This window comes from Simochromis diagramma, unplaced genomic scaffold (genome assembly GCF_900408965.1).
Source record: "Simochromis diagramma unplaced genomic scaffold, fSimDia1.1 OVJJ01000079.1, whole genome shotgun sequence".
In the NCBI taxonomy this organism is placed as follows: domain Eukaryota; kingdom Metazoa; phylum Chordata; class Actinopteri; order Cichliformes; family Cichlidae; genus Simochromis; species Simochromis diagramma.
The window spans coordinates 4504002-4517615 of NW_024387075.1; the positions used below are offsets into that span (position 1 = coordinate 4504002).

The 13614-nt window shown below is 38.9% G+C and overlaps 1 protein-coding gene across 2 annotated transcripts in view; it reads left to right on the plus strand.

The window, feature by feature from the left end:
* The window catches only part of glceb (glucuronic acid epimerase b), a 54543-nt gene that overhangs the window by 24823 nt on the left and 16106 nt on the right, over positions 1-13614 (plus strand). For both annotated transcript variants that reach the window (XM_040045441.1, XM_040045440.1), the window contains one exon: positions 9301-9830. In XM_040045441.1, the coding sequence (XP_039901375.1) occupies positions 9314-9830 (517 nt within the window). In that variant the 5' untranslated portion in view covers positions 9301-9313. The remainder of the gene's footprint in view (positions 1-9300; positions 9831-13614) is intronic.

Consider the following 13614-nt stretch of genomic DNA (forward strand, 5'->3'; position numbering starts at 1 on the left):
AGTAACACTAAATAAATAATTGATTCAGTACAGGGTGTCCATTTAAATCAGTTATTTAAGGAAGTACTGAGAGACCTACATGAAACACTTACATGAAGAACATCTTGTAATATAGTTGCACATATTCTCACATGTCATTAGCATGGAAGTATGCTATGAGTGAAGGCACAAAGTTCGACAAAGTAAACAGCACGTGAACACCACAAAACAGTTCACAACAACAAATCTGTCCAGACAGTTAAATCACCCTCACCCAGCTAAAGCCAACTAAAAAAGGCAAAGTGGGCAACGCTAAAGCTAGCCAGCAGCCTCGGTATGAGCAAGGAATCAAAGTGGTTACAAGGGAAATAATGGAGATGAGTACAAAAAGGCAAAGGGTCGGTGTCTTGTTATCTGGTGTTATAGTTATAAACATGCTTGAAGGTTATGTGAGTAACACACATTTGTGTAATTACATACATTTCTTGCACCTGCTTTTGCTTGGTAAGCTAAAATATGTTATATGATATTTTAGGGCTGGGCGGTATAATTTGAAGCATGTGCTGTAATGATCTATATTGCGATATATTCTTTTCTTCTGTATATAGATAGAGTATAGAATGCCATTTTAAGAACATTTATTGTGCAAACGTTTTTTTGTTTGTTTGTTTTTTAATTACAAAACTTTTAAAATAATTTTTAAGATGTAATAGATCTTTTTCCAAACAATGTAACACAAAATTCTTAAATAACAAATAAAAATGAAGATAAATGCGCAAAAATCTTTGAATAAAAAATACATGTAGAATATCAGTAAAACACTAAATTCTAAGTTGTTTAAAATAAAATGTGCCTTTGGAAAAGATCAGTCTGCTGGTGTGTAGGGCCACCTTTTTTCTTTCCACTTGACTGACTGGGCATTTGAGGAGGGCGCAGTTTTTGGCTTTTCTCATATTCCAGAACGTGCTTCGTCTCTTCGCTATTACTGTCGCCCGGCATAATTTGCAGATGATATTTTTCTGCTTAACATCAAACTGCTTAAACCCAAACCCAGGTGCATGTGACCGACGTTGCACCGGTCTTCTTCATGGGCACCTCCTCCTCCTCCCCACGTGTAAGCTCCATGCTTGCAGCCACTGCGATGATTTTGACCAGGCGCAGCTTGATAGCAGCGGTATAGTAAAAATCTCTACCGTTGGCCAAATTCATATCATTTCTACTCTGTACCGTTTATACCACCCAATTCTATGATATTTGTGCTTTTTCCAGGAACAGAGCGCTTTATATTTAGTTGTTTCAACAAGAGCCAATCCTGTTAATTACAGCAGTTTTAGGGAATATTTAAAGTTTAATTTATTGTTTTGTTATTATTAATAATATTGTTATGAAAATAAAATGTTGCATTGAAGAAAAGTAGTAGTAGAACAGAAGAGGAAAAAGTAAAACAGAAGTAGATTTTTTTGTTTTTGTGTGCTGGTAATTATAGTTCTGAGAAAAGAAAATGACAGTTGGCGATCAACAGGTCACACTACAGTCAGTGCATCTCTTCTTAATATAAGACATACAATGCCATTTCTCCCCATCACTGCTGTCACGTTATTTGTTCCTCGAAGAAGAAGACCACTAAATAACAGGATAAAATTACAGAAATAAATGATCTTTTTAAAAAAAAAAAAAAATGCTGGCGATGACTTATTTTTTACTTTGAGTTGAAATTCAGCTGACATTTACTTGACCCCAATAATCTCCTACAACTGTACACCATAGGTTAGACTTCATTCCCTTATTTTAGATCCCTTTGCTTCTCTGTGTTTAGTAAACCTGCATTTGTTTCTATGGTATTGTAGCACCAGGCATGACCCTGTATTTTTCTCGTCTCCCCTCCATTTGATTAAGAGTTGGCTAAAACTCTCAGCAGACCTCAGTTATAAGCTTTTTAGTAATGACCTGCTTAATCCGCCAAGCAGAGATTAAACACACAGGCGCATTAACTTCAAAGCAGTGCACTCACTTTTCCGCTGCCTCCAAACAAAACTGAATAATTTTGCGTGATGAGGGTTTCAAGGTTTCTCATGTCTGTTTAGAACTGATAGCTGCGACCTACTATTACTGAGTATTTGAAGCGACAGTGATAGGCATACCTTTTCTGGACAGATATTGATATAGGTTTAGGTGAAATGAAGTGTTGTACTCAAGTGACTTCATACTTCTACTTCCTTAACCTCCTAAGAGCCGAACTCTTCCACAGCATGCATTTTAAATTTCTCTTTGATATTTGGACATATTGGGGCCAGATGAATGTAAAAACAAAGAATTACCAGATTTTTTTTTTTTTTTTTTTTTACCTTATTTTTGTTTTTAATAAAAATAAGAGCCACATATGAGGATATTCGTTTAAAATTTTGATAGAACAGTAGCAGTATAATGTCCTCGTAAGTGGATATCAGGCCCTTGTAGAGCAAAATTGAGTATTTTGGTCTAAATAACCCAAAATGTGATGTCCACATATGTGGACGCCAGGTCCTAGGAGGTTAAATATGTCATTCTTGGTAACGAAAAAAAAATACTCTCTTTAAATCAAGCTGTAGACTGTATGTAAAGATGAGTCTGAGCTTGAGGCTTGATTTCATCAGCCGTCTGGGGTCACCATGGAAGCTACCCGGGTATTCTCACGTGGATGCAGTCTGACATAACAAAGACTTTGCACTAGGGAGTTGGCATGTTAAAGGCTGTTTAATGTCTGATCCGACTAAGTCAGTCATTTGGATTGTCTCATGCCCCTTTACATTTGTGGTAGCATGATGAGTGCTTTGACCTTGTATAAGTTTAACCTGTCTTAAATATACAATTGATTACATTGCTGAGAGAGTATTTACATATCTTGATGACAGATTGTTTTATGTTTGCTAATCCTCAGAATATTATAATGTATAATTGATTTTGCATGCAGAGTATAGACTGTGCCTCATATAACGGGCGATACACGCAGTTCTGCTGCATGCTCAGCGGTTCATGGATAAAGATGTAAGTTGTTTATTTTTCCTGTCAGTTGTTGCCTTGAATTGTTCTGTTGCCTACGCTATCATAATCAGGCTTAAAAACACATCCAGAGTGTACACACACACATACACAAACTCCATCACATCTCTGCAGGAGCTAACATGCCTCAGAGCTTCAGCATAAGCTGATAATTTACAGGCAGTCTCAAACCCCTGCCTTACTTTACCCCTGGAGGAAGGTAGTGAAATGCCAGGAGTTTAGTTGAGGCTACAAAAACCTGCACCTCACGCATTCTGGGCTTCTGCTCCAACAGCTCCCCAAGGATATCTCATGAGCACTCAAGCTTTTATTGCTGTGATGACTGCTTGTGACTGTTACCCCTGGAGCTGGAGAAGAAAAACAACTCCATTCACCCATCCGTAAGCCCAACGCCACAACAGTTTTCACTCGGTATAAATGTTGTACATTCTGCACTGGAGACCTGGACCGAGATTTGTAGTTACCGTAGTTTAAATTGAAGTCCCCATTCAAGAGATGTGATTTTTATGGGGATTTTTAAGGTAGATTTTTTTGATTTCAAGCCTCTGATCTGCATTAGCAGCAAAGAATCTGTGTGTTGTCAGACATACGAGTGCCCTGTGACCCCAGGGCCTCGTGACTGTGAATTTGCTAGACCTGTGTGTTTGTGAAGCAGATGTTTTCTCAGCCGACTACAGTGACGACTGTCAGCAGTATCATTTAGGAGTTTTCAGTTGGGTGTAAAGTCAGATGTGATTTACCAGCAGCTTTTCATTTTACATTTAGTTGCATATACAGTGGCTTTTTATAATATTCTGGTAATTAACAATAACAACAGAATAATATTAATTATACCTGTATGTCAACGTGTGGGTTGTCAGTCTTTGACTCTGTTTGAAAAAAATAGGAAAGAGTGAAAAAACACCAGTAGCCAATGATTGTATCAGAGACTTCTGTAAGGTTTCTTGAGGTTTTGTGGCACCAACAGAAAACTCCAATCTTTGCAAGTTAAAAAATAAAAGTGCCAATGCCTGACACTGAAAAAGCCGGCGTGTTTGACACATCTGTCAGAAAAAGACGAAAAGGATTCAGTTAATTATATTCTTGCACTCAAGTGCAGAGAGTTGCATCTGTGCAGATTCACTGCTCAGTCGCTACCACACGTTTGCTCACATTTGTATTGCAGGGGGCTGTCGGTACATTAATTGGGTGCTGTGTTTGTGATTCCAGCATTCTTCTAGTCATGTCGAGTGAAGGGAAAATTACTTCGTAAAACTACAGGTTTTTGTTCTTGGTCTTGTTGGCATGAAGGATACAGATTGACAGGAGAGTTGATGTGGGCAAAAATACAAAACATAATTTCAAAAACAATTTACTGTTGTAAGTTCCTAGTGCCATCGTATTATACTATAGAATATAGAAGAAAAGCCTTCACCTGTACCTACAGTCGCTTCTCATTTTCCATAACCAGAACACTGGGATCCTGTAAGCTGAAAAGCTGCTTTTGTTTTGCAGTGGCTTTCTCCCTAATCTGTCAGGCATGGAAGACTTTTATCCTCCAACAGGATTGTCTTTCACCTGCTGTCCAGCGATATCTGCCTGTTGTAAAGATATGTTTTAGTGTCGTGTACAGTGTAGTTTTCTTCCAGATCACAGCGGTACTGTCACCAAAGGGAGTGCATCTATGCAAAACCTCCAGAGCTTATCTGATAACCAGTGGATTACACAGATGTGTATCGTATAAACAAGTCCTCAGAACGGCTTTTGCTGATCTTCCTCCTCCATGCCCTCCACTAAGTAACAAATGTGGCTTTCTTAACCATTTAATCTTAATACCTTTTAAGGTAATGCTTAAATAAATAAACTCCATCAAATAGAATCGCTGGAGTTTATAGTGCTGAATTCACTCAGCTGTCCCCCGTCAATACCATACAACTACTGCCTGTTCTGCTGTGTCATAGCAGCCATTCATTTACATTAATTCATATGGAAGACATAAACACAAGTCTTTTCAATGATAATTAAAAAAAACACTGCTGTCTTTTGTTTATTTGTTTTTTCTGATGAAAACAGATTGCTGATAGAAGTGAATTTGGTTCAAAATACACCAGAGACAACGCAGCTAGTGTCTGCATAACAAAGTGTTGTTTTTGTCTTGTAATTAACATAGCGGCAGAGATGATTTGCAAAGAAGTTCATTTGTGGAAACGGAGTAGAGGGAACAATAAATCAAACAAATTTTTTTTTTTGTGTCAACTTGGTTTACATACTGTAATACAGACAGTTCACATTTGTCATTTGGACGGTGTTTTCCAATAAATGTAACGCTTCTTCTGACTAAGTGGAGATTCGGACAAAAAGCAGCCCTGTGTTCTGACACAAAGTAACAGATTCTTTGTTTAAAGATTAACTAGATGTCAAAGCAAAAGGTAAACATTTGGTCTGTAAATTATGTGCTCATTTTATATTTCTGCCGTGATCATGCCAAAAGAAAAATCATGGTGGCAACAGAGAAAACATATGGGCGTGGCTTACATAAGGTGTTTTGATGTGCTCAGGTAAGAGCATGCTTCAGAAGGTGCCCTGCTTCACCTGTTGTGAAAAGACAGATGCCCAAAAACTGTTAACTTTCTGATTTAAACATGCTTGATGTTGCAAGTGCTACACCACTCTTTCACTGATAACATTTCAACACTGTCTCATTTTTCTGTTTATATTTATTGCCAAGAATTTGATGGAAATTAAGTTTTACATTCTAAGGAGGGCATGCTTTCCAGTTTCTTAGAATAAACCGTTTTTAAGTCTCTCGGTTTTCTCCATCTCTGCTGTTATTTACAGTTTTTAGGGGTATTTTGGCTTTCTACAGCTAGTCCCAACCTTACAGAAACGTTGCAAATGCTTATTTGGGTGTAAGACGTGGCAGAGTGCGAAATCTCCTCAGACAGAACATTCATGGTTTGTGATCCGTAAACACACTGCATCTTGTAATTTGCTCACCCGTGACATTAACCTCTCTTCTAGTGCGCCTTCTGTTCTAGCGTGAAGATGTAAATTACGTTTGAGAAATGGGACATGCCTTTAGGTAAACCAAGTGAGCAAGAGGTTTTAGGATACTCCTCATGCTGCCACGCTTAAAGCCCATGTATATCCACCTTTAGCCCAAGCCTCAACGCTAGCAACGAATCACTATAAAAAGAGCCTTTTATTTATAGTTGGAATCCTTGACAGGGCTGTTTCTACTTATCTTTCAGGGTGCAGTCCCCAGTCTTTCCGCCTCACATTTTTAGCATTGTCAGAGCTCCCATCAGCCTCATCTTTTATCACTGCACCGCGCTGTCATTTCTCTAAATATCAGTGATGGTTTTTAACGTGTGGCAGTAAGTAACCAGCTGCAGAGATGCACCAAAGTCTTTTCTTTCTTATAAAATCCAGCTGAAAACTTTTTCCATCCAGTAATGGAGAAAATACTCCCCCCCCCCGTCGTGCATGAAGCCGCAGCTTCATCTGCTACAGCATGCGTTCCTTCTGTGTTTGTATTTCAAAGCATCTTTTCGTTGCGAGTAATCTAACACTTTAACTTTCTTAAGAGGCCACTAGTGTGATTATTTGACTTTGCAACGCTACAGAAGATTACTTTTGTCCAATTAATGCCCATTGATTGAGCTGACCTTCAGTTGTGGCTAGTTTAAGCTGAGATAGTGAAATGAACTTGGCGAATAATGATTTTCTCCCTCTCCCTCCTCTGTCATCAGAGGACGGGGCGCTGTCATCAGTGTAATAGTAAATTCTATCAGCAGTAAGCTGTAATCAGTGTGGAGGAAGAGGAGAGGCCTAAGGATGTGTATTGATTTCTTGTTTGCTTGGCGAAAATGTCAGAGACACACAGAGGACATGAAAACAGAAGACTGATGCAGAAAGTAACACGTCTGATTTGCATGCTGCTTTTTAATTCAAAATCTGAAAAGCAGCATATCAACCAAAGTGCACCCAGATAGTTTACTGTAATAAATTTAACATCCATAAGGTGGAAATGCACAGAGCACATAATTTGATACAGAATATAAATGATAGTGACAGTAACCTTTATGTAGATTCAATTAGGGGGGAAAATATCTCTTAAGACTGGAATCAAAAATGTCAATTTAAGACATGAGAGATGGTTTAAACCTTTTGAAAGGGTAATTGAGGAGAGCCTCTAAGGGACCTGCAATATGACCTGAGCAGGATGCAATGCTTTAAAATTAAACAAAATGACCTTAAATTAAATTTTGTCTGCAGCGACTGATGGTAAGCCAGCATCAGGAGGATATGGTTTGTTTTGCCTCTAGTATTTATCTAAGCAGAAGTTGAGCATTGTCATGATGGGAAATGCATGTCTGATGTATTGAGGTTAAGTGATCATAAAGGTGTGGCTTTGATTTTTAAAAGAGTTTTTTGCAGTGTTGTCCTCATTTTGTTTCATTATAAATTCAGAGTCACATCTGTTACATCTGTGCTCTTTATCCAGTCCTAAAGGTCACTCACTGCTTAGGCAGAGACACCGTTTAAGGAGAAGTATGACAGTCAAAGAGTGATGATGTGAAATCTGTGGGAGAACTTTGCAGCAAATATTGTTGTACAAGTGTAACGTCAAAGGGGGGGGGGAGACTTTTTGACTTCACCAGATTTGACTGTTTATTCTACAGATCCATATATTTTATTTTATTTTTAACTCTGTGACCTTTGAAGCTCGATAAGTCCCTGGAGGTGTTTACTAAAGGACTTTGGTTTAGTTCAGCTCAGGTCATTATGAGATGGACTTAAAAAAAAAGAAAAAGAAGCTCCCACCTGGCACTAACCCACTACCAATGACCGTCTGCTCTTCACTAGTTCAATTATATTTAGAAATTAAAGAAATTTGCGGTTTAAAATACAAGATTTATTTTTAGTTTGGTTATAAAATTTTATTTAAGATAATCGTAATTGTAGTAACTGTGTTTCATGGGCAGGAGCTATAACTTTCTGGAGTCCCTGCTGGTTGCTTGGCAACTGCTGCTGGCCAAGAAGTAGCCCAGCATATATGTAAGCTTCTGTGGGAGTTAAAAAGCTATAACATTATTATTAGTTAGATTTAAAGGTTCTGCTTGGTGGATTCTGTGATCTGAGCCAGGTGAGCTACTTCAGACGTGATGTGGACTTAAGCTGGCTCTTACTGCATGGAAAGCTCAACATATTGTACTACCCCTTCATATGCAGGTGTCCTGATTAGAGGAGTTTGAGTTGCAGTGAAGACCACAATTGACTCGATGCAAAAGAGAAGGGAAAAATAAAAATCAGTTAGACTACACAAAATTATTTTTTTTCTTCACATTGTTCAGTCTTAATTACAACATGAATGCACCAGCTCTGTCTTCAGGTGCTCTGCTCGTGACTCATCCACGGCAACACGGCCTCCTCACCAGACAAAAGTAGGCAAAACTCTGTGTTTGACACAAATTACAACATGTCATCTATTTAGGGAAAATTGTTCCAAGCAGCTTTCACTCAGGTTTATCTGGAGTTTGATGATCTGGTGAGAGAATCACTGGAGAACAGTAGCACTTTACACTCTCCAGGCACTTACAAACTGTGATGTTCACCATAAAGCTTTACTGTTATATGCTAGATTGTATCTTTTACTAGTTTCTCTTGGTTATGTTCTGACTTTTTTTAGTACAATAATGACCTCATTCCATTTATCTACTCAGTGCAAGTGCTATTAATGTGAATCAGCTGACTTTACTCATTTGTAAAATTGAAGTCATTGTAAAAGATCAGAGCAGTTATGTTACTCACATGCACTTAAGTAACCACTTTAGTCAGCTCTCTCCATTAAAGCGATTGTAAACGAGGAACAAGGTTTCAGTGATGGCGGTATGGGATTACAGATTTCTCCTGCACACAGCTGATGTCGCGGCCATGTGTTTGGCACCACGGGATGAAAAGAAAGCTCACACAGCAGTGCGATCCTTGTGGTAAACTTTTCACCGTCTATAAATTTCAAACAGATGCTTGCAAAAAGAAAAACAAACTCACACTATAGTTTCTTTCCTTCTTCCTCCAGTTGCTCAGATGAAAACACCTTTTTTATAAAAATATCTGATGCAGTCCTGCTTTATTATAGAGGCAGATTTTAGGTGTGTGCAAGGTGGTTGCTTTTTAACCTAGAGCATAAAGAGCAGGCTGCTGGTGTATAAGAGCAGACGTTAAGCATAAATGTATTTGCAGGCTGCTCTGACTCTAATGAGAGTCTTCTAATGAGTTGTTTTTGTTTGTGCTGTACAGGCAGGTTGTGACCATGCGCTGCCTGGCTGCTCGGGTGAACTACAAGACCCTCATCGTTATCTGCGCCCTCTTCACACTCATCACTGTGTTGCTGTGGAACCGCTGCTCTAGTGACACCTCCATACGCTTCCTGCCCCGTGCTGCCCCGGTGGCCACGAGTTCTCAGATCGGCGATGCTAGCATCAGCAGCCAGCAGCATCCCCCGCAACCTCCCGAGCCCCCGCCTGTTGTCGGAGTTGTCGGGGGGATCAAGTATGAAGAAATTGACTGCTTAATCAATGATGAATCGACTGTCAAAGGCCGGCGAGAGGGGGGAGAAGTCTACCTGCCCTTCTCTTGGGTGGAAAAGTACTTTGAGGTGTACGGCAAAATAGTGCAGTACGATGGCTACGATCGTTTTGAGTTTCAGCACAGCTATTCAAAGGTTTACGCCCAGCGAGAACCCTACCACCCCAATGGAGTCTTCATGTCGTTTGAGGGATACAACGTGGAGGTCCGTGACCGGGTCAAGTGTATCAGTGGAGTGGAAGGTAAGTCTTGTTTGTTTAGGTTTCGATTGCACGCAGGTTTCAGGTTCTCAATTCCTAATAGAAGTGCTCATGCATCTGAATATTAATGTTCTTTCTGTTGTTGAGATCCTACTGAACCAAGCCTTTCCACAAGTAGTGTCTGATGTGTGCAGCCAAAATGAGAAGCTCATCTCATAAGAAAAAATCAAACGGACAAAAAAACCCCAAACAAACATCTCAGAGAAATGTGTAATTTGCTTAATTAAGCATATTGCCGTAAAATGGCACATTGTAAATCACCTGTTTAAACTGTGAGAAAGTGAGCTGAGACTTGATTAGCAAGATGGGCCAGATTTCAAAAAGATTTCCAGAGCGCCTTCTCACTCTCTGCCACCCGGTTCCAAACATCTTTTGCCTTTCTTTAACACCAACACTGTTAAATAGGATTTGTGTCGAATCCATTAAAAATGTTTCTTTTCGTCACTCATTGTCAGTATTAGTCTATATTGATACAAGCAGCTGGGGGTCAGTTAAGTGACCGTATCTCTCCATGTTCCTATGCTTCTGGTCTGTCCTGAAAGCTGTTTTCTTTTGAAGGTTCCTTTTAAGATAATGGCCAGGAAAGATCAATAGCTCATTTTAAAAGCCTATTAGTTGAAACCACTTTGTCATCAATATAGGTCTGTTCCTCGCTTGCTTGAAGAAGTGGCTCTTTGTACTTGCTTGAAATTACAAAATAGATATTTATTATCTTTCTTCTTTTGTCAAATAGCTACAGGCACAAAAAAGGGGGAAAAGAGATTGTGTCGGCTATGAACACAGAATATGTTGTTTGTTTTCCCCCCAAAACATAATCTTATAAATCCAGACATATCAGTGTTCTTATTGGAAATGACAGAAGCAGGAGGTAAAGGATTTACAGTTTTGAGTCCTTCACCCATCTGAGAAGAAAGCTCTTGTGGTGGCGGGTAAATGTAAGGAGGAAATGTTCAGTAGCAAAATGTCAGGTAAGCTTGATGAATAATGATGGCTACTGTCTGTGAGAGCAGTGTCAGCAAATTATTTTTTTGTTTGTTTTTTAACTTGTGGCTGTAGCTGCTGAAATGGAAAGTGCAAATTCCCACATTTTATTTTATTTTATTTTATTACATCACGATTGAAGTCTCCCCCCCCCCATCTTTCATTGAGACTTATTTTAAATTATTATTTCAAATTCTTCATAAACTCTTTAAGAGATTGTGCTTCAAGCAAAACAGTAGAGAATAATGACATTAAAAGGCTTGGGTAGGTCAGAAGGTCACATTTAAAGCAATAATTCTGTTATGTTTATTTGGTTTTCAGCAATTTCTCTTTTGTTTTTATTAGTTCTGCAACTTAGCAATATTTTAGTTATCAAATTAAATAATTTATTATTTTCTCAGTCTGTCCACAAAGCACAGTGAGTTGCATTCAAAGCACTTGTTTTGAGAGCCTGACCGATGCAGGCTGGGGGTTATAGAAACTAATTTTTAAGTACTAAAAATAATTCAGTGCATTCAGTATCAGGTTATGTGTCCTATATACAGTCATGTAAAAAAGAGAGAAAAATGATTCAGTGGCTTGCAAAACCACCTTTAGAAGCAATAATTTTGAATCATTTTGAACATGCTAATTGAGGCCTGTAGAGTCAGAGTTGTAGTTTTTGGGTTTTTGCAGTTTTTCTGAGCGTTATACAGTCTACCCGTCCACTAGATTTGAAGGGATATCCATCCCTGGGTAGATTGTGGCATTGTGTTAACCACCTAAATACTTTTTTTTTTTTTTAAAGAAGGCTCACATTTGCTGATCAGTTAATCGGCTTCATTTGATCAGCATTTCCTATAGAAGCAGTACTTAGTTGGCTACTGTCTGATCTGTCTAATCCTGAAGTTAGTTGTTCAGCTGTATGTATGTTGATATATGCAGGACAAGCACATACTTACTGCACACACAATTTACCAAGGTCATGAAGCTCTAGGCTTCTTACTGTTTGTGATTTTACATGTGAAGGAATAAACACCAGTGTTCTACTAAACATTTTTACAGGTGAAAATAGGCGTTCATTAATTAGCCTTTCACATTTAGATTTACCGCAGGGCTTAAACAAGGTCATGAAAGATTTTTCCTCAGTGCACCCCTGTTAACCATGAAAAGGTTATTTAACAGCACCAGTGTTTTCATAGAGATTTTACTCAGGCAGGCCTGACCAAGTATATTTAGTGGCCTATTTTAGCCTTTTTTCTTTTTTTTTATTCTTATTTTAGAATCTGGCCCAGTGAATGAGCCCATCCACAATCTAGTCTTTCCCATATGTCGATTTATTTGAGGCAGCTCACCACACTGACTGTGGTGACTGGAGTACTGACTGGAATTTTTTCCCCACTATTTAAAGGTGAGACGGGTGGAAAAACTAAAGGAGAAACTTGACCTGACCTTAAACATACATGGGGGCAAGTGAGGGGATAAAGTGGTTCTCTTATGGTGTGGGGTCTATTTGATGGTTTGGGTCCTCTTGGTGCCTTAGAGGAGAGAGTCACTGCAAATTATTACAAAGGACATTGGTTGATTTGCCACACCGAGCTCACCACCCTACACAAAACAAATTTCATTTACAGACCCTCACACATTAACGTTATTTATCAATAGGTTTGTTATGTTATAGAATAGTAACTTTATAATTAAGACTGGTTATGAGCAATATAAATAGCCAACACAGCAGGAGACTTCTGCTAATTTGTGCATGGAAACAAATTGAAAGCATTTTAGAAAGGTAGCTCCCCCCCCCCATTAATGTTGTATTATTTCACTCACTCACAACTCATCTGCTGCTAATCAGATGCTATTAATCATGTTAATTTTTATGACCTGGCCCACCCGCTCTGCTGATTAACTGCAGTGCCGGAGGATGTTACCGCGATCAGCACATCACTTTCAGCTTGTGATGAGATGGCTGACTGCCGTCGCCAGCTGCAGCCCAAGACAAAGAGGACGCAGCTGAGTATATTGATAAGTAATGCATTTGTCAGAGTACACAGTCACAAAACCCATTGGCTATCCTCTCATGATTTAGCCACAAGGGACATCAGCCAGTGTTTCAGGGCTTCAATTGCGACCATCCAATGACAGATAACGACTATCTGGGACAAAACGTCCGGTTTCATATGCTGGTGAATTTTACAGTCCAACTATGAATGCAGGCTTATTTTAAAAGGCATTAACTGATCTTCTTTGTTTGTTTTTTTACTCAAGACTGAACATTTAGTTGCTTGCATACAGAGACTGCTTAAATGTTGTGCGTCAATAAATCCTGACATGCAAGTGGAAATTCTTTTTGGCTTCCTTGCTTACAGACAGTAAACACAAAATGCAGTTTTTAAATTAAGGTGTTTATAATTAAGGGGGAAAAAATACAAACCCACATGGCCCTGTGTGAAAAACTGACTTCTTCTAAACCTAATGACTGGTTGGTCCACTCTTAGCAGCAACAACCGCAATCAAGCGTTTGCGATAACTAGCAAAGAGTCTTTTACAGCGCTGTACAGCGGTCCCTCGTTTATCGCGAGAGTTACATTCCAAAAATAACCTGCAATAGGTGGAATAAGCGAAGTAGCCAACTTTATATTCTTCAATTATTATAGATGTTTTAAGGCTGTAGAACCCCTCACTACACACTTTATACACTTTTCTCAGACAGGCAGGAACATTTTCACACTTTTCTCTCTTGTTTAAACTCTCTCAAAGTTCAAACCTTCGTAGAAAAATAAGTCCAGTATTATAGAATGAAACC